Source organism: Aspergillus versicolor, assembly GCF_001890125.1.
Source record: "Aspergillus versicolor CBS 583.65 unplaced genomic scaffold ASPVEscaffold_4, whole genome shotgun sequence".
NCBI lineage: Eukaryota > Fungi > Ascomycota > Eurotiomycetes > Eurotiales > Aspergillaceae > Aspergillus > Aspergillus versicolor.
Genome location: NW_024467527.1, coordinates 1,471,295 through 1,495,749, shown reverse-complemented (window position 1 = coordinate 1,495,749; position 24,455 = coordinate 1,471,295). Strand labels below are relative to the sequence as shown.

General features: G+C 53.0%; 6 protein-coding genes across 6 annotated transcripts; 1 reads left to right on the top strand and 5 right to left on the bottom strand.

Annotated features, from left to right (window-relative positions):
- Window positions 1–1,171: 1,171 nt before the first annotated feature.
- ASPVEDRAFT_191663 (carnitine O-acetyltransferase CAT2) lies at window positions 1,172–3,840 on the bottom strand. Its single transcript, XM_040809091.1, has 4 exons — window positions 3,669–3,840; window positions 3,563–3,608; window positions 1,796–3,458; window positions 1,172–1,730 (listed from the first exon to the last, which is right to left on the bottom strand). The coding sequence occupies exons 1-4, from the start codon at window positions 3,762–3,764 to the stop codon at window positions 1,598–1,600; spliced, it is 1,938 nt and encodes a 645-aa protein (XP_040667320.1). The 5' UTR covers window positions 3,765–3,840; the 3' UTR covers window positions 1,172–1,597.
- A 573-nt stretch (window positions 3,841–4,413) lies between these two features.
- ASPVEDRAFT_41151 (uncharacterized protein) lies at window positions 4,414–8,396 on the bottom strand. Its single transcript, XM_040812284.1, has 3 exons — window positions 7,787–8,396; window positions 5,889–7,575; window positions 4,414–5,833 (listed from the first exon to the last, which is right to left on the bottom strand). Exons 1-3 carry the CDS (start codon window positions 8,217–8,219, stop codon window positions 4,816–4,818), a joined length of 3,138 nt encoding a protein of 1,045 aa, XP_040667319.1. The 5' UTR covers window positions 8,220–8,396; the 3' UTR covers window positions 4,414–4,815.
- Window positions 8,397–9,523: 1,127 nt separating this feature from the next.
- Window positions 9,524–10,484, bottom strand: ASPVEDRAFT_28217 (uncharacterized protein; the record flags this gene model as incomplete). The annotated part of the gene is made up of 2 exons (XM_040810087.1): window positions 9,524–10,190; window positions 10,252–10,484. The coding sequence occupies 2 exons, from the start codon at window positions 10,482–10,484 to the stop codon at window positions 9,524–9,526; spliced, it is 900 nt and encodes a 299-aa protein (XP_040667318.1).
- A 1,612-nt stretch (window positions 10,485–12,096) lies between these two features.
- ASPVEDRAFT_52478 (uncharacterized protein) lies at window positions 12,097–18,120 on the bottom strand (the record flags this gene model as incomplete). The annotated part of the gene is made up of 8 exons (XM_040814643.1): window positions 12,097–14,278; window positions 14,337–14,421; window positions 14,913–14,916; window positions 15,239–15,680; window positions 15,731–16,436; window positions 16,501–16,630; window positions 16,992–17,780; window positions 17,869–18,120. 8 exons carry the CDS (start codon window positions 18,118–18,120, stop codon window positions 12,097–12,099), a joined length of 4,590 nt encoding a protein of 1,529 aa, XP_040667317.1.
- dph1 (2-(3-amino-3-carboxypropyl)histidine synthase) lies at window positions 18,078–19,954 on the top strand. Its single transcript, XM_040815717.1, has 2 exons — window positions 18,078–18,567; window positions 18,620–19,954. Exons 1-2 carry the CDS (start codon window positions 18,426–18,428, stop codon window positions 19,774–19,776), a joined length of 1,299 nt encoding a protein of 432 aa, XP_040667316.1. The 5' UTR covers window positions 18,078–18,425; the 3' UTR covers window positions 19,777–19,954.
- ASPVEDRAFT_641422 (uncharacterized protein) lies at window positions 19,874–22,882 on the bottom strand. Its single transcript, XM_040815716.1, has one exon. The coding sequence runs from the start codon at window positions 22,726–22,728 to the stop codon at window positions 19,972–19,974; it is 2,757 nt and encodes a 918-aa protein (XP_040667315.1). The 5' UTR covers window positions 22,729–22,882; the 3' UTR covers window positions 19,874–19,971.
- Window positions 22,883–24,455: the final 1,573 nt, after the last annotated feature.

Sequence of the window (24,455 nt, the reverse complement as noted above, 5' to 3'; positions counted from 1 at the left end):
GAGGCGCGACTGCAACCTTTGGCATACAGAATTATACATATTCCATTCCATTTTCTGTATGTTTAGCACCACTAGTTCTGGACTTGGCTATGCCTCCTTACATTGTCAAAGCACGCAGCATCATCTCAACGAGCTTAGCTCATGATGTATCTATCCAATACAAAGTAACCCAACCGTACAACTTGGCCGACTTCCCTCAAAAATGGCACGCCGTAGTGAGTACCCAACTCCCCTTGCTCGTCAGGCCGTAAGTGAAGTCAGGGCGTCTACACGTGCACGGAGTACACCACGCGAACCCAACGCAAGGCGAATTCCATCCCCTTACTCAATTCACATTCCGGCGTTTGAGATCGATCGATCGGGTCGCTGGCGCCTGGCAGCGCGGCCCCAACGCAAGGGGTCATAGGTCATACCAGGTGCGAACCGAACGAGCCCAGTCGAAGCGCAAATTCGCCCGCGTTGGTGGCTGCCTGCCCTGCCTGAGTGTACGGTGTACACAGTCAGCTCGTAAACGACATTCCTCTCCTTTTTCCAGGCGAAATCTGAGCCGCGCAGCCCAAAGTTCAAACTGCCATCGCGACGCACACCCCCGGTTCCACTGGGCTTTGTTCCCTGGTTTACAGTTTTACATTATTGTAGCCTGTGGTCCAGTGCAATCTCAGTCTGGGAGAGTCTGCAATAATACGTACGTAGTAATAATGGTGCTGTGCAGTGCCTGTACGTACTTGGTTCCGGCCCACTTTATGGAGTACGTAGGTTGCGTCTTTTCCAGAATCTCGTGTCCCCCATCCCCGTTTCCACACCCCCCTACCGCGTGGCGTGTGGGTCATGCCTTGATATACATGTGATACGTATAATGGTATCTCTCTCTATCGAGCTTATAATTGCATACCTGCATACGTACAGTGCCTGCACGGATACTATAATTAAGTATATGTATGGGCCAAGGCTTTAAAATGGAAGGGAGATAACTCGCACGGAATAATGGAATATTCTTACTATATATGTATATAGTTGGAGTAAGCTTACTGCTGCAACCAAGCCGAATTAAACTGAGATTGATTATTACATCCATAAATATATCAGAAATCACTGCTTAGATATTTTCTCAATTACTCATCCCACCTGTACAAAGAACTTCCTGTCTTACTAGTGACATTCCTGCTTTGTACACCTGACACTCGCACTACGCACAATAGACGTGGCTCGGAGATTCCAGCAGAAGTCAATTAGATTAAATGGACAGAGAATTTGGCCATTAACTTAATATCTCGTTGACAATCTGAACAACCCCCCACCCCCTTCTCTTAGAAATTGAATTGCTTACACCCCAGAGAACTAGTACTTGGTAATCCTGTCTTTAGAAGACAAACAATTTAATCCACCCATGAATCCATTCAGCTAAAACCAAGATAAAATACATAGAAAATCAAGCCAGTAGCAGTACTAGTGGCAGTAGTAGATATCTCAAAGCAACCGCAAATCTATGCATGAAAGAAATCTGTCTACAGCGAGGGCCTTCTCTTTCTTCCAACCGACCAAGCCAGGTCGGTCTCCAAGCCAAAGGAAAATAAAGCAAATAAATGAAGTAACGAGTTTACAGCTTAGCCTTCTCGGCCTCGGCGGCAAGATCGGGCATCAGCATGTCGCGGATGTCGCCGGCGGCCTCGTTGAGGTAGTGGCTCATGCGCTCGGCGCCGATGCGCTTGCAGACGATGTTGAAGTTGAGGCTGTAAAGATAGAAGCATTAGCACTTGATTTATTTGTCGGTGGCAATGAGGCTCAAGGGACTTACCTGTTCTCGTTGATCATGTACGCAATTCCGAATCCGTCATCAATGACCTCGGACCATCCGTAGCCGTTGAAGTACTCCGAGCTCAGCTGGGAAGTAGACAGGTACCACGAGCCACTGTAGGCGAAGGCAGGGTCTGAGTAGATGGAGGGAAGAGGCTCGCCCTCCTGGAGGAGCTTCTTCAGACCGAAGAGGTGGCGGTCGACACCCTTGCCGTCGCTGGCCTCGGCGGTGTACTTGGAGTGAGCAGTGAGGGCGGTGCGGAAGAGGCGGACGGCTTCCTCGCGGGGGACGGAGGCATCGGAGATGGCCTTGCAGAAGGCGACGCTGTCGTCGGATACAGTGCGGATTGTCTCTGTGCGGCCCTCGGCGAACTTACGGGTTGATGCGGACTCGTAGGTAGGGCGGTTCTTGCCGTACATCTTGAAGTAGGCGAGCTGGATGAGCATCTGCACGTATGCGTCGGGGCTGCACTTGAACTTCTTGATCAGGCCTTTGCCGTAGCCCTGGTAGGCCTGGACACGCAGCTCGTGAGCCGCGATCTGCTGGCGGTGCTCCTTGGCGGCGACATCAATGGCCTCGTTGCACTCCTCGTTCAGGTGGAAGTTGATGGGGCGGGGGTCGGGAAGGTCGGAGCGAACAGGCTTGGCTGAGAGGTCGATCTTGTTATTGAAGATGAGGGCATTGAGGTGGTCGTTCAGGCGGTGCGTCGGGCTGCCGTCCATCATGCTGTGCTCGCCCATGAAACCGGCAGTACCGTTCTCGTTGATAATGAACTGAAGGGGCTTGTCGAACCAGCGGTTCGAGCCATCACCGTGCCAGTACTGCGAGGCACGCTCCTCAAGAGTTACGGGGCTGGCATCATCCAGGCAGATAAGGAAGCCACTGGACTCAATATCCTTCAAAGCCTGGGCGTTGTTGGGGTGAGCAGCAAGGATCTTCTTACGAGCAGCAGTCCAGTGGTCACGGTTCGCAACAGTCAAAACACCAACAGGAGGAGCCTTCTGCGCAATCTGGTAGATGCGCTCAAACGTCTTCTCCAGCTCCGACACATTCAGCTGCCGTCCATTGACAACAAGCGGCACCTTGAAGAACTGGTTCTTGCGCACAACCACAATGTGCTGATTCTCGTCCGCCTTGTACTTCTGCGGGTAATCCGCCCCGTCGTTCGGAATCCGGCAGCAGTTGAACATGTACTCATACGAGCTCATTGCCTGCGGGATCTTCCTCAGGTACTCCGGCTCAACCGACCCCGCATCAACCTGGCCCTTGAACTCCAGCGCCGCAGTTGCAATCGCCGCAGCACGCTTAACGGGGTCCCGACGCGCCCGGTCATCACGGTACGAGTAGAAATAAGAGACATAGGGGATCACAGGGTCCCGGTAGCCGAGGTAGGCCGCGTGGTTCCACCACTCGGTCAACCAGTTCTTGTGCTTGGGGTCCGCGGCGCGCGCGAGTAGTCGCTCCTGCAGCTTCTGTCCGACACCGCCGGCCTGCACGAACTCCTCCACGGCCTTCTTGGTGTTTTGGTACTCGGCCTCTGATACCACCGCGTGCACGGACTTGAGGTACCGACGGCCGGTCTCTTCTAGTGACGGGACGGGGAGGCGGGGTAGGGAGTCTTCGAAACGAAGCATGTTGCCCTTTGAGATATCTTCTTTGTATCCTGGAGGCATTGGAATCAGCAGGTTGCTCGTTTAGAAAAAAAAAAAAAGAGCATCCTCGCCACGTGAAGTCATTGCGGATGCATGTGATCATTTCCCTACTCACCCTCAGGGACAGAAGAAGCCTTGCGTCTGGGAGCCATTGTTGAAGCCTGCTACTATATTAGCCAATCTCCAATTACTCTGCCGGAGCAAAAAGGTAATAATCATACGACAGAAGATCTAGCAAGGAGGGAATTCGTAGGAGAGAGACGGGGACGAGCAAGAGTAGAAGAAGAGAAACGGCCCCGGGCAGCCGCTGTAAACATCACTCTCGGTGTGAGGGGTATACGGGCGGAAGTAAAAAAAAGACGAGGTCCCTAAATAAGGTAGAAGAGAGAAAACGAGAACGTGATAGGTATAAGAAGAAGGTTTGAACGAGACAGGGAGGTAAGATGAGCACGAGGAATTCACGGGAGACAGGAAGAGGGAACTTGAGTAGAAGATGGAGAGTGACGAAGCGCAACGAACGAACCTCGGTTGAATGGCTGGCCTGTCCGGTGCGTAATGTACCGTATTTGACCGTCACAGCCGCACCCTCGGGCTGTGGCTACGGCCATTCGGCCCGGTAATACAGATACACCGCGGGGAGCCGGGAGGATGCAAGCAGCTTGATTGGGCATTTCAGCCTCGGTCCGATCATATGAGGACAGGATGCCTAGAGAGAGGTCTCTAGTACGCCTGGAATATTCTATCCGGTGTCTAAATACAGTAAACAAGAGGTTTTGACACGCAGTATCCCTCTGTTGCCACAAACTGCGGATTCTACGGCCGTTGGTAGAATGCGGGGAGAGCTCCATGATCAGATACGTAGTGATGATGGATGCGGAACCGAAACTCTCCCCGGACGTTCTACAACCTTCCACAGTGGAACGCTGCCACAGCAGTTGCAAACTTACAACACTAGATATGATAATAGTGCTATTATTTATATTGTCAGAATAAGCTTAGACTTTCCCTTCACCCGTCCCGTTGATCCGATCTGCAAGGATGCATCGTTCACACGTGGTGGACGAATCATCGAGCACGTTGCAGAGGCGTCAACCAAAGAAAAACTGTGATATCAGAACGATGGACAAAGCCAAGGTACATACTGTGAACTGTTGTAAATGACAAGCCACCCTTTACCAAACATGAAAAAAAAGAGGAAAAAAGAGGAGAAAAAAAGAAGAACAAAAAAACCCGATGACCGGCTTACGCCACGCCTCGCTAGTAACTTACACAAACAGTCCATAACTAAGTAACCCGCCCCCCAATTCAAGGCAAAACCAGAAAAGAATTATTAGACTAGAAAATTAGAAAATAAGCAATACCTCATCCTTACGACACGGTCTGCATCGCAGAAGAAGGCTGATCTTGGCTCTTAATCGCCTTTGACTTCTGCTGCGGAGGCTGGATAATCCCGCTGCGGAGCTGGTCGAGCTTAACAGCACTCGGCCCTGTACAGATCCGACCGGTTTGCATGAGATTGCGCAGTCGTTTCCGCCTAGCTTCTCCGCTGCGCTCCTCCGCACGACCAACACCCTCATCCACCCACTCAATACGCTGGACTTTGAAGCTCATGCCGTCATGGTTCTGCTCCCAGGCTCGCGACTTCAGTCCAAACAGTACGCTGGAGTCGTACCGTTCTAGTTTAGGTAGGATGAGTAATGTGATGTGGAGGTCCTTGTCGGACGGTGGCGCTGGAGGGGTTTGGGGGCGTTCTCCTTCATGGATGCCCATGTCTTCAGCTGTTTTGGGAGCATGCTGGAAGGTTTCTTTGATCTCTAGGTCGAGCATCTCGGAATCCACGTCTTCGCCCCACGCGCCACGAAGGAAGCCAGAGTGGATGGCAGCCGCAACGGGGTCCGAGTCATCAGTGTAAATACCAGTACCCCAGAGAGCGCGGCGGGCACAAATCTCTTCGCGGTGGCTGTTATCGACTCGGAATCGGGGAACACGGATAGTGAATGTGCAGTTTTCCTTTCCATCAAAGCGAGGAAGAGGCAGAGGAGTTGTTGTATATCCAAACTTAGCACTCTCCAAAGTAGCTTTTGAGGTTGGCGCTCCAATACGTGGAGCATACAGCGTTGAACCGAGGTGCTGGCGAGGAAGATGAGCGACCTTTGAAAGAACAGGTTCGATCGTAACAACAGTTCGAGGTTCGCGCATCGGCGTTAGGGCAGTCGAAGTCCGGGGCGTATGGTGATGATGATGATGGTGGTGATGGTGATGAGGATGACCAGGCTCCGAGCTAAGCCCATCACTTGGCCGATGGAACATGTTCATGCCTAATGGTCTGTGCGAGCCACCATAAGGAGAATGTTCTTCCTCGGGCTTGTGGTGATGGTGGTGATGGCTGCAAACGATTAGTATATTATATCAATTAAGAAGAAAAGGACAAAAGCACGTACTGATGGTGGTGGTGGTGATGAGAGCCACGACTCCGTCGACCACCACGCATAGGCCCTACACCATTCTCACCTTCTAGGCGATTCTCTTCCTCCGATCTTCTCAGGCGTTTTCCATTTGCAGAAGTAGGTCGAGTGATTTTATTTTCATCCGATGTAGTCTCGGCGTTGGCGGATCGAGCAGTGAAACTGTCACGCTTGAACGGGCTGGCAGTCATTGGTGTCGAAGGTCCACTGCCTGTGCTTGCAGTGACACCCCCCACACCACTCCCGATACCTGCGAAGACACGACCTAGTTCACTCTTGATCCCCAACTCACCAGCGGGCCCAGGAATTTGAGCTTGTGCACCTTGCACGGCTTGAGGCAGTGGGGAAGCGCGACCACGTTTCGTGTCTAGGCCAACCCCAAGCAGGTTACGATGATGCATCAACTCATCGCTACCCTTACGAGACTGATCATCTGGTGAGTTGTGTGCGAAGGAAGAGGGCTGTCCGGACGAGGTTCCGCCGTAGGGCCGAGACTCGCTTTGTCGCTTGTTCAGGTACGATGGCTGCTCTCGCGGGGAGGAGGTTCTGTGGCCCTGCGAAGTCGAGGCTGAGGCCGGATTCTGGCGAGAGCCCCCTGGCTGCGAGCCTAGAGATTTGGTGTAGTTTTGAATCGCTCCAAAGCCAAAACTGTACGATCCGGGCTCCGACGCCGATAACCGCTTCGATTCCGGCGAGGTGGGTTGCGAACGACCTAATTCCCAAGAAGATGTAGATTGCTGCCGACCGGGTGGTGCGTCACGGTCTCCGTAGAGTGAGCCAAACCTTGGAGGCGGAGCAGCGCTCGCCTTAGTTTCCGGCTGATGAGACATACCTCGTTCTTTATCCCGACGGGCTTGGTCCTCTGATTGGCGGTCACCGTATAAACCCCCAAAGCGGCTGTGCTGAGAGTCATGGCTCAGGTATGAAGGCGGTCGCTGGTGCGACGCCCCAAACGAGCTCTCCCCAGGCGCAGGTGCAGGCCTTGACAAAGGACTATAGCCACCAGGCCGCGATGGAGGTTCAAGGTGTTGGGGTTGGCTATTCGGTCGAGGTGGTCCACTGAAACTCAGGCGACGCGGTTCGTTACTGCTATACGGCGGTTCGGCCGGTGAAACCTGTGGTGAAGGGTGCGCAGAGCTGGGTTTACCCGGATACTGCGACGCAGATGATAATCGATTTAGCCCACCGTATTTTTGCTGCTCGGCACTCGCGGTTGTAGGGACGCCTCCGGAACTCGATCGATACGGTCTACCAGGTTGACTACTCCTCGGAAAGGACTTCTCAGGGGTCTGCGATCGACGGTATCCGGGGTACTCGAGCGGCGACGGACGTGCTGGAGCGGTGGGAGGAGACATGGCACCTGGTGCTGAGGGCGGCGGCGGCGGCGCGCTGCCGAAGGGACCGGAGGAAACAGGAAGACGCGAGAAAATGGACGAGCCTACATCTCGCGGTGGTCGGTCAGCGTCCGAGCCTAGCATGGACGATATCGACATGCTGCTCCCTGGACGGTGATGAGCCGCGGTGCTGGGAGGCTCACGCGACAAAAATGGAGTAGAGAGAGAGGAGGGATTTCCCGATTGACCGCGCGACGGGTAATGTGGTGGAGACGGGGGAGGCATCCGACGAGAACCCGACGGGGGTGCGGAGGACTGATCTGGCTGGCCTAGAGGGTGCATGCGAGCGCAGACGTTAGCAAGTTGAACTCGACACCACGATCTGAGAAGGAAAAAAAAAACACAAAAAAACACGGTGTGGGGTGGGCAAAAAGCAAGATAGTGTTGAGATGATGTGTCGGGTAGGGCACCCGCGCCGGCTAATTTCGCTTCTCCTGGCGACAAAAGGATTCAGGAGAAGAGCAGACGCCTGACACTCACCAGCGTAGGCAGGACTGCCACTGCTACCCCAGGATCTCCGGCGGGAGTGGTCTTGCGACTGGGGAGGGTTCATATCGCATGGACAGGGCCGGGGAAGCAGCGAAGCGAACCACAGGGACAAGAGGACAGCAAGGGGAAGCGAGGCGACGTGTCGGGGGCGGAGCGAGGGGGAAGAGACAGACAACACGAGTCGCGCAGAGACTGGCGATAGAAAAGAGGCGAAGAGATGGGAGACGGGGAGATCAGCCGAGAGAGAGATGGGGGAGGCAGGGGAGAGATGAGAGACGGCGACAAGGAAGAGAGCCCAGAGGCGTGGACGGAGCAAGCCCGTGATGATGGACAACAAGCGCTGTGGGTTTGGCTTTGGCTGAACTCTGGGCGCCTGGAGCTGAGCCGCCCACCGGAGCTGCATCGTCCCGCCCCCTTTGGGCATAGCGCCCGGCTGATCGTGGGCCCCTGATTGGCCAGCCCAAACTTTGGGACAGGTTCCTTGCAATCCAGGCAGACAAAAGTACACGCAGAAGACGGAGACTGGATACGCGGAAAGTTCAGAAAGAAGGAAATGTAAACAGCTTACCCTCGCGATGCACACTCAGACTCTCCCGATCGCTGCGGTAACGAGGCCCGGAATTAGCATCAAGTCTGGGCGACGCGCCCTGGAAAACATCCTCCCGATGTGGCTTTTTCCGTGAACTATGGTTCGCTTGTGAGACGTGATACATGCTGTCCCTTCGCCGGAGTGGCGCATACCCATTCTCTGCGGAATATAGCGTGACGGCAGGGGTGCCATCTGGCGGCGGGTGGTGGTAGTTGTTGGCGGCTGACGGAGGTGCTGATCGGGGCATATCGAGCTGCGACTGGTCGACGGGGCCGTTGGACGGACGGAGTGGTCTGTGCGACTGAGAATACGAAGGCAAAGGTGAGCCTGACAGAGACGAGGGCCCTGATGGCGGCGGAGCAGGTGTTTGAGGGGGCGGAGCACCGGCGACAGTGACTGAATGGGGGGCGGGAGGCGCAGAAGGGAGAGGCGGAGGGAAGCGAGGGCCGTGGGCTGGTGTCGATAGTGTATGCAGAGGATATGTCGACGTCGATGGCGAGGGATAGTGCTTGTGGTAATCCATTATGGTGAAGGGGGATGGATAGTGCTGCGGTATTATTATCAGCAAACGCCAGCGACCGGACGGGTGGCGCGCATCTGAGTTTTGCAAGATGAGAATCAAAATGAAAATCAGGATCAGAATCAGAAGGGCAACAGCTGGAGACTTGGAAAAGTTGGATGGCGAGGTGAGGGAGAGCATGCAAATTACGGTGAGAAAGAACCGACACTCCAAGCAAGGAAACAAAAGCCCTTCACGCGACAGACTCGCAGACACTATACTCGCCCTGTCGCAGGCTAGCAGCGCTGCAGCAACGCACTGCTCGATTTATTGGAGACATCGGAGTAAAAAATTGACAGCAAACGGCCAATCAGAGGCACCAGCCAGCAGCTAGTTTTGGTGTGGCAGCGGGGAAAACGGTCGATCCGCCAATTCTGCTGAGGTCGATTTAAGGCATCGTTGGGCTCATCTCCACTTGCAGCGTGATGTATGAGATGCAGTCTTAACGTGTCATGCCTGGGCAGGGTTCCTCTACAATGCACGGAGTGCCCGTGCTGGTCCTTGGAGCGTCGTGGCTAGAGACAAAAAGAAAACAAAACATATTGGGTATAAACGTATAGTACATAACCGAGTCTATATATTAGAATAACCCCTTCATGACTCGAGACAGATCATCCTTTAATGACAGCCGCCGGCATCCCCTCCCTGAAACCACAATTGTAACGGGCCGCAGTACAAGTTCCTGCTCTGCATTTCGATACGACAGGTACCCACTCTCGTTCAGCGCCTTCAGCTGTGTCACGAGCACCGGCCACGCCTTGCGCATCGGCGTTTTGACATCCAAGAATATTGTGAATGTCTGCTGGGGATTGTTGTCGAATAGCCCGACTGGCGTAGCATTAAACTCGCCATCATGTTTTTCAGTTCTTGAGTCATTAGAAGAAGCAGCGTTTCGGGCATCTAACTGGTGCTGCAGTGATTTAAGGTAGACGCCTTTCAGCGTGTCTTTTCTGCCAGGATTTGATGAAGAAGGCGATGGTGAAGAATCTTCGATGAGCAGATCATGGTGTCGCTGCCACACATCGACTTGAACACCAGTACACCCAGAAGAGAGCGCATGCTCGATGGGGTTGTGGGCCGCTCCCCCGGGCTGTGATGGAGGGCCAAACGCGCAAGCGGCTGCACGATCAAACGCCCGATCGACTGTTATGGGCGTTTGAATGAACTCGGGGAGCCCCTTTGTATGGACGGGTTCCAAAAAATAAGATGCGACGTGCGGTAATTGTAACAAGAACTGCACGATGACACTAAATAATTTGTTAGATGAAGCTGAGACCAGCATCTAGATTGGCATCGAGTGACACTCACAGGAACATCAACAGCAGACTCAGCAGGGGAAGAACACGGTCTCGCACACCCCTCCTAACGATCGCATATACCTTCCTGGTGAATGCAGAGATGTCGGGATGGCAATCAGAACCGGACGGGTATGAGCGAAGCGGGTGGTCCTCGAGCAGCAGCCACGAGTACGAGTCGTACTCTTCGGCCTCGAGCAGCGGCTTCGTGGCACCGAGGGCCTCTAGATCTGGCGAAGTGGCCATGACTTGGCGGGAGAAATCCAGAGTCCAAGGCAGATGAGCTCCAATGCGCCTGGACCCTGTAGGGGCTCTGTGCCTCTTTGTCCGACGCGTGCGGAGTGGAGAGCGAGAGAAGCCTCACCTTGTAGCGGTGAGCGAAGACTTCAAGCAGCGACAGGGGCCGGAACAAAAGAGCTGGGGATCACAGAGACTGGAAGAGGCGAGACTTCCAGTGCTCGAGCTCTGAGCATTGGGCTGAGGATTCGGAGCATCGCGAGAGAGGACTGGAGCTGGGGGTGAGCTTAAGAGATGCGAGAGGGCAAATGACTCCATAGCACGCCATTGTTGGTTGAGATGGTTCATCGGCGGTGGGAGCTCGAGCCATGTCCATCACCAGCACCGTCACCAGCACCGTCCCGGGCTCTGCATGCATCTCTGGTTCTGCATTTTTATCGCACTGTTTGTTACATCTGTTCCCGTCCAGCTCGCTTGGAAAAATCGCATTGTTGAATCGTGAAGCTGGCTGCCAAGGAATCGGCCTTATCCATGGTCTTTTCCATGGTCTCCTCAGCCAAGACTGCAACACTGCAGATCATGAGGGGCGCCTTGAATGTCTTGACTGTTGATTCTGGACCTGGACTACGAGAGAGTTGTCCAATTGACTGTTCCATTGCAATCTGCACCTCTTGGTTGCTCCACGTCCACGCCAGCTCATACCAGACAAATTGGAAATCAACCTTTGAATATAAATATAATGCCTTACATTATCTAGTCTGCTCGAAAAATTAACCTACTTAAGTCGGCAGCGTCTGAGCAGGGACCACAACATGCGATCAAGTTCTCGAGACTGTTATTCGTCACCTTAGCATCAGAGTCGTGCGTATAGCTTCGATCCAATAAACAGAGGCTAACATCCACATCCCTTTCTCAATATACCAGGCTACCTAGGCGTATCTTCCGGACAGACCATACTGCACTGGAGGAATTGAGAAGCCAGAGCTAGCGCCGCATGAAAGCAGCTGTAACAAGGATGCTGCAGCAGCTATGTCTACTGTCTGCCCTTCTGATAAAGACACGCGTACCTGGCCGTAGCCGTTTAGATGATGGGCCGGGACGTCGGACTCACAATTTAGCTTGTTCATAGTAACATGATACTATCTTCCTTGAGCGACCCAGTCACTATCCCATGTGCTTTAATGAAGGACGACGTCTTTCGTGAGCGGCAGACTTCCCACTTCTTCTCCAAAGCTAGTGACTGGATGTCCTTGCTTTCAGGTATGATACTAAATAACATGTCAGTATCAAAGGCTTGATATTACATGCTGATGCTCGTTGATGATCATGGAACCGGCCACGCGTGAAGTCTTCGTGATCTGGCTAGCGGGCCGAGCCCTAAACTCAACTCCCCAGTCAACAAAGCGCTATCTACAAGAATATCTAGCAGGGAAACGGCCAGAGCCTCCTCCCATCATGGGTGATTGTAGGACTTTTTCAATTCGCGACGGGCAATGAACGAATTCGGTCCTTTTTCTGGGAAATGGTTCCCACTACCAATTGGTGTATTGCAGGCATCATAAGTACATCTATTTCGCACTTAGAAGTAGATACATAGTCCTCCATTTACAATTTGCGCCCCTCACGGCGTCCGAGCACCCTCGCCTATCCCCATCAGCCCACCAGCCAGCCCAGACATCCGCCGACCCAAGAGGTCATCCTCGCTGGATAGGCTGTGCAAGCTGTGTTCTCTCTCCTGCGCTGGACTCACTGGATCGGAAGCCCATTCCTCATGGATGTTGATGTTTGTCGGTGCGAATGGTCGCCGTTTGCCTAGCCCCTTCGGCCGAGCCGGACGACCTCGAGAAGTCCCACTTTGTCTAGGACTCTCGTCTGTAGCGGGAAGCTGTTCGGGTTGAAACTCATCCGGTACCGCATTTGGTTGTTCTTGGCTGTAACCTGGGGCGCTGGCACAGCGAGCTGTTGGGGATAGAGGTGTCAATTTCCCAATGCTCATTTCCAGTGGTTTGTCTTCGTCTGCGGAAGATTCACCGGTGAGGGTACGCTGGTGGTTACGAGGTGAGTCCTGGCGCTCATCGTCGAGCTTAGGGCTGTCGGAACTACCGAGACTGGACGGCGATTTCCTCATATCGGCCATATTGACTAGGGTTTGTATCCAGGCCGCGCACCTGTTGATATGCTTCCAGCTGTCTGGGAAGAACCCGGCCATCTGTAGGAAGCCGTGTGAAATTCCTGGGAGTAAGGAGACTTCCACATGGTCTTTCTCGTTGAATGATCGGTGGGATTTCTCAAGACCTAGCTCCTGTCTTTCGTGGAACCGGCGCATCTTGGCTTGTCGGAGCCGCCCGGCGAAAACGACTGTGTCGTCGACCAGTGGGTCTCGTTCTCCTGTAATGATGTATGTCTTTGGAAATTGTGCGAGAAGCTCTTCAGGCGCTAGGATTGGTGACAGTAGGTAGTCTGTGTTGAAGTCCGGACGATTGTGGGGTCCGATGTAGAGAATAATCATTGCCCGCATCATTTCCGGCGATAAGATTCTATCATTGACATAAGATATCACGGATGACACTGCCAGTTTGGTTCGGATCTTCTTGGGCTGATTGTTTGCAAGGTATGCGGCTTCCATATCTGGAGGCTCTTGCTTATCCTCTTCTACCGCCATTCCCGGCGTTTCTTCCGCCAGAGTGCCCGCCTCTAGATCCGGCTTAGAGAGGTAGGAATTTTGTCGAAGGTCATCAACAGATGCGCCCGGAGTAGCAAATGGAGTCAGCCGTTGATAGTCAGAGTCCTTTCTTTGCTTGACACTTCGACTAGTGCTCTTGTCCTGAACCAATGCCATTTGTTCTTCGGTCATCCAGCTCTCGATCTTCATGTTCAGAGCCGGGTAAGAAAGAACTAACCCATCTGGTGGTGGAAGCGAGTTTTGAGCTTGGCCTAAAGATTGATCCTTTTGTCCAGACTGGAGAACCATCAGTGCGGTTCCAACGGCAAGATTAGCCCCAGCGCTGTCGCCCGTGAGAATGATGCGAGGCGGTGCATCTCCTGCGAGTCCTAAGCAGCGACCGCGCGTGGTGATTATAGAGTGGTAAACATCATAACACTCATTCAAGGCGTAAGGGTAGGGGTATTCAGGTGCCTTTTTGTAGTTGAGGCTCAAAATCGGGAGCTTGGTTTTGCCCGCCCAGGCAAGTAATCGATCCTCCGAGTGCCGGGGTGTCATGGAGACAAACCCACCTCCGGGGATATCAAGAACAATACAAGTCTGGTCCCTCAGTGCACTCAAAGGCCCGTCAAAGTAGAGCCATGCATCAGTGGGCTCGTTGTAGATAGACTGTCGGGGCCGGGGAATGCGTATAGCACGAGGTGGGTATCTGGTTAGGCGCGGACGTACCAGGCCTGCAAGGGCCCAGAGATACGGTGTCGTCCCTTTGTTCCATGATACCCGCATATGTTCTACCGTTAGTGTTGCTCGTACACGGCGAACCTTATCATCTGCTTGCTCAGCCGCAAACAGATAATAGACAGTGCAGCCCAAGGACGTAACTTCTCGGAGCCATTTGGGCCGGACCTTCATTGCGGTCCAGAATCCAGCATCCAGCGCCGTTGTGATCCATGTCGCACGGAAGAAAGATCGGGAATAGAGATTCGCTAACGGCTCAGGGCATTCAAGGCCCACGACTTTAGCGAAGTTCCGACAGAAGTAGAGCCACAGAACAACAGCAACGGTGGTTTGCCAAACGCTCAGCCTCTTCGAGAGGCGGGATGAAACGCCTCGAACGCCGGGAGGGCCATGTTTATTTCCCCTATCCGAACAAAGCATTTAGCAGCTGTGGCTTGAAATACCATTCCGTCATGACGCACCTTAGAAGGTAGTAGGACCAGAATATGAATACAGCAAGCACCTGAACCTTTCGGAATCTGGTCGATGGCCTCCCCAGAACGTGATCTAGATCGATGTTTAGTGTTACGCAGGGCTTGCTCGGACAAATGGACATACCTATCATCACTACAAGCTAGTGGAAGTATATCGGCGGGACTATTGTGTGACAAGGAGATTTTGATAGACTAAGTGTTAAATAAGGCAGGTAGTCAATGGAGACGTTGCACAGAACATGAGATAGTCAACAGTAAGCAGGGTCGTGTAATTTCGTTAATATGGCAGCGAGATTGGCGGAGTATAGAGAAGAGAGCAGTCAATCCATCATAGAATCTGGGGTTTGTTGTTAAGCAACCCAAAAATGATCGTAATATACCATATATAAACAGCACAAGATGAAACAACCTTGAAGAAAGGAAGAAACAAGCGAGCTGAGGAGGAATTGCAGTGTGAGATGGACAGAAAAGGCCATCGCATTTCATTTCAAAGCCACACATCATCACCCTCAGATTCATTGCATGTGAAAGGCCCCACCAGCCCGGGCCACTCCCACTCCTTACCATTCTTTCTCTTGTCAGCCACGCAGCAGGTGCCCAATGCAGGGAGGAAGGCGGAGCAGCTCCGCGGATTAGTGGAGGGCGCATTCCGCTTTGTCTTTGGCGTGGTGGAATCTTTGTTGTTGCAGAAGACCCACGATCACATGCGTCTGCTGAGTCCTGTGACGCTACTGGCTGTCAGCTGAACTGTACGGTGTAGGGCTACTCCAGCAGTTCGAGGACAGTACAGTTCTATTTTATGGATACCTGCAAACTATTTCAAATCAGGTTCTTCGACAAAAGTCCCTCCCCCGCGAAACCTGCCAATCGCACAGCCAGACTTCAAACACCATCCCAAGAAACCCGGCAATACAAATGCCTCCTGAATCGCTGACCGTGGTGGCCCCGAGCGAGAATTCGCGGTCCTCTCGCGGTACTCGGTCTCCAATTTCTGCAAACGTATTGACATAAACTAGGCCTCCTAGGAGGCCCTCCCAGAAAACTACAAGGAAAACGAGGTAGACGCTGGGAATGAAATCAAACAGGGAGTGCAGCGTCAGCAGCACTAGATTGATGACTTGCAGGAATGACGGAAGGTAGAGGTCATGTACGCGGAAAAAGGGAGTAGACGAGCGAGAGATGAAGACTCCGACCTGGTATATCGCATTATACGCGGGATAAAATGCCCGGAAATTTTCGAAAGGGGACTCTTCTAATGGGAAGAGTAATGTCGGAGATACCCCCTGGTTGATAGTATATTCCGCAATGTACACGAGGAGGAGTGGTAGCATACTAAGCGAACCGTTAGCAAGTATTTGAACAGAAATGCAGAGAGCGCGTACAAAGGAAAAAAGAGTCCCCGCGCGCGTCGCAGGTTCGTTTTCAAACTTTGCCATAAACGTCCTCGAGAGTGTCCGCTTTTGAGACTTTCCGTGGAATGGATGGAGGACCCAAGCAGCCCTTCTCTTTCCTCAAAACCATCATCGTCAAATGCACTATCATTCGCATGTAGCTCCCCATCCCCACCCCCGGCGCGCATCGGCGATCGGGGTAATATCATGAAAAAGCTGACAGCCAAAACAGCCGGCAGGAAAGCGGATGTTAGCAAAGCGGTTTTCACTTGCAGACCCAAGGATGTCGTCGCCAGTGCATATGCACCGGCCCCGACCAGCCCAGCAGCTCCCGTACCGCTCCCCCAAGCCGCCAAGCTAAATGGGCCGTAGAAATGCGTCAACCCAACAAAGCTCAACTCTCCCATGCCGCTTGACAAACTCGCCAGAATAATTCCTGCGAGCTTAGTGGATATCGTGCCGCCATCGACATATGCCGGGCTTAACGCCACCACGAGCATTCCAAGCGCGGAGAGGAAGACGCAAATTACGATTCGTACGGAGTAAGGGACTGCATGGATGAAGTAGGGAGCGACGAGTTTTGTTCCGAAGGATGGAAGGACATCAGCGAGCAGCACGACGCCTTTGGGGACATTGGGCCCGACTAGGTCCAGGGCGGCAGATAAAATGATGACATAGAGGACGTTGTTGATAAGACCTTATGATCACGATTCAGTCAGAGACGGAGCACAGTTGGTGTGTATCGACGCAAAATAGCCTACCAAACAGCCAAAATGCCACGCAAACCTTGGGGTCTGCTCCTTGAAACAATGCACCAAGCTGCGCACGAAAACGTGCCCATGAGGCAGATGGCGCTCCTGGGAGAGGTAGCATTGGTTGTTCAGGCATAGCCTGTTCAAAGCTGAAGGCGAAAATTAGTGCACTACGGAGTAAATGCTGTCAAGCAGCGAAAGCAAATATTGGATTAAGCTGAAGTGATAAGTATACAGTCATATCATAGATAAATATCGAAGGGCCATGTAGCTCAGAGATGTTGTCGAGTGGAGGAAATTGGGGGAAGGTCGCGTGCCACCCCGAGCGGTGAGTTGACAATACCTACCGAGAGATAAGGCAGCCATTTGCAACGAAGGTATAGATAAGGAATAACCACGCAGTATATAAATCGCAGCCAGGGATGCATTGCAGAAGTACAGGGTAGAACGGCAATATCTCAATTATATACAGACTATTCTTAGCCTTGAAGCCTTGCCACTGTCGCCTTTCCTGCCCTACTTTCATTATACCGACCTAGTTCATCACTAATCCATGCACCAATTCTTGACATCTCCTCCAGGTCAACACCAGTGTGCATTCCGAGACCGTGGACAGTATGAACGAGGTCCTCGGTTGAAACGTTGCCTGTCGCTCCCTTGGAGTAGGGACAGCCGCCAAGCCCACCGACACTACTATCAAAAATCCGAACCCCGTGCTCTAAACCTACAATGGTGTTCACCAACGCCTGACCATATGTATCGTGGAAGTGGAGAGCCAGATCGGTGTTGGCAATACCCGCTGCCTTCAGGGCTTGGAGAAGCTCCATCGTGCGGGGTGCGGTCCCCATTCCAGTGGTGTCGGCCACCGACACTTCGTCTGCTCCCATTTCGAGCAAGGTCGCTGTGATATCAGCTACCTTTGCGGGAGAAACGTCTGGGCCCTCGTAGGGACATCCCAGTGCAACAGAAACGTATCCACGAACCCGGATATCTTTTGTCTTGGCCAGTTCTACGATTGGGCGAATGCGGTTCAGCGACTCCTCGATAGTGCAATTGGTGTTGGCCTTGGAGAAGGCTTCTGTAGCTGCGGCAAATAAAGAGACCTCTGTGGTCGTTGGGGGTTTGGTCGTGGTTCCTGTTGTGCTCGCGGATACGCCAGTTGAGTCCATGACTTTGATTAGGCCCTCCAACCCCTTGACATTCGGAACAAGGTAATTGTAGGCAATGGCGTTTTGTGACTGCGGTGGGTTTTGTAACAGCTGCTCACATATTTCTGCAGTACTAGCCATCTAGAAGCCGGTGCGAATTAGCATAGTAGAAACACGTTGAACTTTGCCAACCGTCTCGGTTAGGGGCGGACCACACGCGGGGACATACCTGGGGCACCCATTTTGCAGGCACGAAAGAACCTGCCTCAATTGTTGTTACGCCAGTTCTAGCAAGCTTTGAGATAAGCTCTAGTTTTGTCTCGAGCGATATGGACTTTTTCTCGTTTTGAAGCCCGTCGCGAGGTCCTACTTCGACAATGCGGACATGGTCCGAAGTTAACCGCGCCTCTGTCGCAAAGCGTCTGATTGCAGTAGCTCGGACAGTGGACAAATGCCCTAGCCTAAGCCTGGGCTTGAACATCCTGATGTGGTAGTAAGAAGCAGGGGAATTTAAACACAGATTTTGGACATGGAGAAGAGCAGTGATGAAACCAGGTCATGAAGCTCCGAAATCATGCAACTCCAGGGTGTCTGGTGGGAATGCGGAGAAGCACTCGAAGAAGTTTAGGCTGACAGGGCGAGAACCCCACCTGACCCCCCTCTTAGTCAGAGACTGAGGGAAAAAATGGTTTCATCCCACCAAGGCATCGATCTATACTCTATAGTCTTGCAGTTCCTTGTTAAGACGAACAATCAAAGCCTCAGACTGCATATCCAGGCAGCAGCATGGGCGACTCGAGTGGAACACCCCAGGCAAATGCCTCCTTAAGACAACCGAAGAAAAGATTCGTCGGAAGACGCACAGCAGACGCCCAGGCACAATCATCACCGAGCGTCAAGGATGTTGAATCTACAAGCGTACAAAAAGGTAGAGACAAAAAGAACCTCGCCATATCTACTGCATATGCTAACAATAATAGCCGCCCCTCGGAGGACCCCAAGGACATTAAATCAAGTGCCCCCCGAGATCCTCAATGATCCCGATATTCTCGCTGCCATGGACCTCCTCCCAAAGAACTACTCATTTGAAATCCCAAAAACCATCCACCGCGTTCGAACTTCCGGCGCAAAACGCATCGCCCTCCAGTTTCCTGAAGGCCTCCTTCTCTTCGCGACCACAATATCCGATATTATTACCCAATTCTGTCCAGACACCGAAACCCTCATCATGGGAGACGTCACCTACGGCGCATGCTGCATTGATGATTACACGGCGCGCGCCCTCGGCTGCGACCTCCTCGTCCACTACGCCCACTCCTGCCTGATCCCGGTCGATGTAACGAAGATCAAAACCCTCTACATCTTCGTCGACATCAGCATCGACACCACCCACCTTCTCGCCACTCTTGAGCGCAACTTCCAACCAGGCAAGACAATCGCTACCGTCGGAACAATCCAGTTCAACGCAACACTGCACGGCCTAAAGCCGGTCCTCGAGCGCGCCGGTTTCAACGTCGTCATCCCCCAAATCACCCCGCTCTCAAAGGGCGAAATCCTAGGCTGCACATCCCCAAACCTCTCCGCCCAGGAAATCGACTACCTCCTCTATCTCGGCGACGGCCGCTTCCACCTTGAATCCGCAATGATCCATAACCCCACCATCCCCGCCTACCGCTACGACCCTTATTCCCGCACACTCTCCCGCGAATCCTACTCCCACAATGAAATGCATACTCTCAGGCGCGACGCCATATCTACCGCCCGCTCCGCTAAGAAATGGGGCATCATCCTCGGCTCACTAGGTCGACAGGGCAACCCACACACGATGGCTATGATCGAGGCGCATCTCCGAGACCAGGATATCCCATTCGTCAATTTGCTGCTCAGTGAGATCTTCCCGGGGAAGTTGGCCGCGATGTCGGATGTGGAGTGTTGGGTGCAAATCGCTTGTCCAAGGTTGAGTATTGATTGGGGTTATGCGTTCCCGAGGCCGCTTTTGACACCGTATGAGGCTCTTATAGCACTGGGGATTAGGGAGAGTTGGGAGAGTACGCATGGGGGTGTTTATCCGATGGACTTCTATGCGAAGGACGGGCTGGGGAGGACGAAGCCGCAGCCGGTACAGGGGACTGCTTGAATTATACCCACCTCAAAAATAAATGACGATCGTTTACGACCAGATAGACAGAAACTATAATGTTTACGAATAGAAGCCTTGCGAGTATAGAATGCTTATAGAAATGGGAAATCTTGTAATAGTTTCCCATAGTAGTATTACATAACAGTATCTTGAACTCATTAGTTACAGTAGGACAGTAGGCAGCGACCATCTTTAGCCCTTGACATCGTCCGCGCTATCCATATTGGGGTCACTGGCGCTTTCTCTTCGAAGAGAGAGGACACTCTTACTGGCCAGCTCATCAGCTGTCCGTTCAGCAGCCCGCCATCTAGTGACCGCCTGCTCGACATCCTCAAACATCTCAAGGGTGTCTTTTATGATGCCACCTTCATCATGCTCCGGCACAACTTGGCGTTTTCCAGACCCGCCATCGGCAATCATTGGAAATGCGGGCCCAAAGCCACGTTGTGGAATTGGATTGAACATTACCGCGTTGGCAAACATGCGTATCAGTTCCTTCTCGAGCTGTGCCGAGTTGACTATTGCTTTGGGTGGAATAACATCGTCAGTTTTTTGCAGCATAAGGACCGCATTTTTCGATGGTGTGCCTGTGTTCGGAACTGGGGACTCGCCATCCGCAACTGGCGTGTTGGCAGCTTCTGTCGCGGCTGCCAAAGACTTGCTACCCTGGCTTATGCTTGATTTGATAGACTTGAGGTCCTGCGGTCGGTAGATAAGATCTCGGTATCCTGGCGCATCGCGCTCGGTCAGTGGCTTTGTGAATATAGACGCATGCTTATGAGTCAAGACATCATTCATAATAGGAGCTCCGGTTCTCGGGAAGTTGCGCGCGCACAGCACAAAGGGCGCCGATTGATCTGAATCCTCGCGGTTTGGCTGATGTAGGTCAGGTTGCGGTTGCGGCTCTGGTTCAGGGGCTTCACTAGGAGGACGTTTGCGCTTTGGACGACCCCTACCCGGTCGAGGTTCCGAGCCAGTTGCACCCTTTTGACCAGCCGAGCTCCGTTCAGCTTCGGCAGAGTTAATTCTTGCCGGGGTGCTAGGTACTTCGCGCTTAATCTTGCTAGGCTCCGTTCCCGATTCATCCCCACGTGATAGAATAGATCTTCCTCGACTTCTTGATGAAGCTGCACTTCTATCACGTTTCCTGCCCGTCGGCACTGTTGCCTTCTCTACCTTCTTTTTCGCAGCCCCTTGGTCAGCATCTGTTGCCTTCTTTCTTCCTCGCCCCCTTCGGCGCGGAGGCTCGGGCTCTTCTGGCGTTGCCGCCCGAGATCCAAATGGTGACTGAGCCTTCTCACTAATTGGGCTGACATCTTCCGGCCGAGGGCGGTCCGGTGAGCGGGGTGAATGGGGTAGTGTGAGTTGTGGAGTCTGCTTCCACGGGGTGAGCGATCCAGGTGTGTTAATTGACAACCGTGGTCTTGAGCCCCGTCCTTCCGTAGCCGGTAAACTCTGGGCTGGTCCAATAGGCGTTGCAAACCCAGAGGCAGGAAGAGGAGGAGCTGGTGATTGGAAGGAAGGGCGAGACTGTTGGGGCGTCGACGGAGCCACTGCATCTTGAGGGCCTTTCTGTGCCTTTTTCTCAACCTTTGGCGTTTGTTGAGTAAGTGGTGGCTGAAGGGGCTTAGTGGGGCCTGCAGGTTTGGCGGTAGGGGGTTGCGGCGGTTGTTGTGGTATTTGAGGTTGATTCAATGACCATTGCTGGAAGCTGGCTTGTGGCGGTCCATTGGAAACGGGCGCAATCGGAGCACCCTTCACGGCCGAAGTGGCTTTTTGCGGAGTAGGTGAAGGAGCCGGCAGATTAGCTGGCTTCGGAGGTTTGCCGGGAGGTGGTTGTGTGGGTATAGAGTCGCGACCGGGCCCAGGACTAGGAGCCACAGCAGAGGGGGACGGCAGGGGCTTTTGCAGTTGCGTAGGTGGTACGTTCGCTGTTGTGTCTTGTACCGGCGCATTTGGAGCTGCATCGCCTGGTTTTTGAGGCGGCGCCAGTTCCTTGCCGTTGGGTAGTTCTGTCTGCTGCGGCGAACTAGGCCCCGCAGGTACGCCATGAGGAGAAGAGACGGGAGGTTGTGGTTGAGGCCCGAGCGACGACTGTGATTTCTGTGAGGGTATTGAAGGTTGTTGGAATGTAGCAGAGGGTTGTGGTTGTAATTGAGGCTGCAAGTCCTTCGCCTGGGTTTCCGGCTGTTGTAAAACAGGTTGGGTCGGTGGCTTAGGCTCTGAGGTTGCTGGTGGTGGAAGGACGGGAGGCTGCGATTGCGGCCGTGGCTGGTCCTTGTGGGGTTCGGATTGGGGTGGTACTGCGCCTGCAGTCGTAGTGGGCTTAGTATGTGACACTTTCGCCTCCTTATCCGGCTGTGGTTGCGCAACTGGCTTCTCGTTTGCATCCACATCCATTGGCTCCGGTGCAGACTCATGCGTCGTTTGGGGAACCAGAGCTGGTGTCGGCTCCGTGGGCTTTTTCCGGGGCGCTTCACGCTCTTCCTTCTCTAAATTTTCGATCTCCTTCCTGATCTCTTTAAATCGCCTCTCTTCGTGTCTGATCTCCGTCGTAACCAATTCCTTATACTTGGCGTACAGGTGCGGCACTAAATAAGGAATGACACCAGGATTCCGTTTTCCATCATCAGACAGGCCATCGGGTCGCGAGTTGGTAATCTTGCGCTTCTTGGGATTACTGGGGCTGGTTGATTCTGAGTGGTGGCCATTCGGTTCGTTTGCAGACACAGATGAGTCGCCGTTATCACGCATCAACGTCGAATACAGCTCCTCCAAAGCCTCCGGAGAAAGGCGGTGCGCGTCGAACGCGCCATTTTCGCGAACAAACTTGTTGTTGCGCAGAAGATCGGATATCGAGACAAAGCTGGTCGGTCGCGTGTCGTAGGCCGCAAGAGACTGGAAGAAGAGAAGCGATTCAAGGGGAGTGTAAGTCGACAGAGGAGGCATCCCCCATTGCCCGTGCGACCGGCCACTGGGGGAAGATGAATGAGGGATGGGGGCCACGGTGAGGGAAGGGGTTATGGAGGGAAAACCCGGTGAGGTCAGTTGAGGATGATGAATTGATGCAGTCGCGATTTGGTTCAATGATCAATTCTGAAAAGGTAGGTGAGAGCGGCGATCGCATACGGGTGGCTGTTTAGACCATTGGCGCAGCGGACAAAGGGGGTACGATCCTTGGAAAATAAAGGATGACGCGTGAAGGGAGCCGGGGAAACGGAAGCTCGGCGGGTGGGAAAAAAAACAGAAAAAAATTCGTTAAAATTTACAGCGTAAGACGAGATGGGAGGATGGTGAGACAAGGATAAAAATCGGAGTTGAAGCGCGGAAAATGGACGAGAAAGAGGACGTGAGGCCGGAACAGCGACTGGGGAAAATCTCGTTTCGACGACGTTTCCCATTTCTCTCTTTTCCCAGCCTGCGCCTGGCCGGTACCGTCACGTGATGGAGATCGACATTCACGCAGGCGCCAAGGAATGGATTCCTGTAAAGCTGTAACCAATAGCTGTATGTATCGTAATCGGCTTACTTGTCGAACTATGCAAAATGACGCCACGGGTTGCCCCGGCATTATCGCGAACTACGGGGACTAGGGACATGTTATGCATCGGTAGCCTCACGCATTGAACAGCAGGAATGGTCCGAGCAGAGTCATTCAAGACCTTGCCCGGGCGATAGAATATTCAGAAGGATCTCGGACAAGTTCCTCCACTCCAAATGCTCCAGAGCGTCTTCAAGGGCACAGGATAGCTTGAGTTGAAGGAGGATTATGATACCGTATTATTACAGGACCCCACGGTGTCAGGGGTGGAAATTGCCCGCCCCTTTCTGCTTGAGATCTATAAGACTGTGATGATGAAGAGTATAGTCCTCTGTCCATGCGTTTGGTACCTTTGGCACGCATCTCCCGGTGGGCCAAAGTCTTCATGGTCATGTAGAGTACAGAGTAGAAAGCACAAGATGCTCTCTTGTATCATACTTCTACGCCCGAACGCTTACGCCGGGCCTTGGGAGGAGTCGATGGAGCGAAGCTGTTTGCTCTTCTGATGGAGAGTATCCAGCAGTTGTGGGGAGATTCAAAGAGCTATTGAGCATCCAACGAATGTCAATGGTCATCAAGAGCTGTCGATTCGGGCCCGTTTCTCGCGAAAGCTGATGAGCAGCAACCGTCAATCTCCCGTCCCCTTTCTCTCCCTGTCCCTCGGGCCCCTTGCAAACTCTCGAGTCTCCTTTCTTTGCTTCCTTCGTCGCATGTTTCCCCTCGTCGAATGACTCGAGCTATCGAGATAAACCCCCAACTGCAAAAAAGCCGCCAGCTCCGGATCTAAATTTTGACCTGCCCCCTTTTTGGGCCGCCATCTCTGTCATTCCCCCGATCGTGCAGGGCCCCTGTCAATCCAACTAAAAAGTGGTCCCTCCTGGCGCCGTCAAGAGGAGTGCGACAAGGCTGTCTTCCTTCCACTTTCCCCCATCAACTCTCCCACTCCCATCAACAACTGTCTTCTCCCCTCCTCGGGCCTCCTTGAATAATAGACTTTCAGCTGGTCCTGATTTTCGTCCCTATAATACCTTAATCTCGCCTTTATCGGCGGTACTTCATCTGCCACTGTTATTTTCTCATACCTCGACGTTCGACCCCCAAGTTGTTGTGATACCCCCCTTTGCCGCGGCTCTGC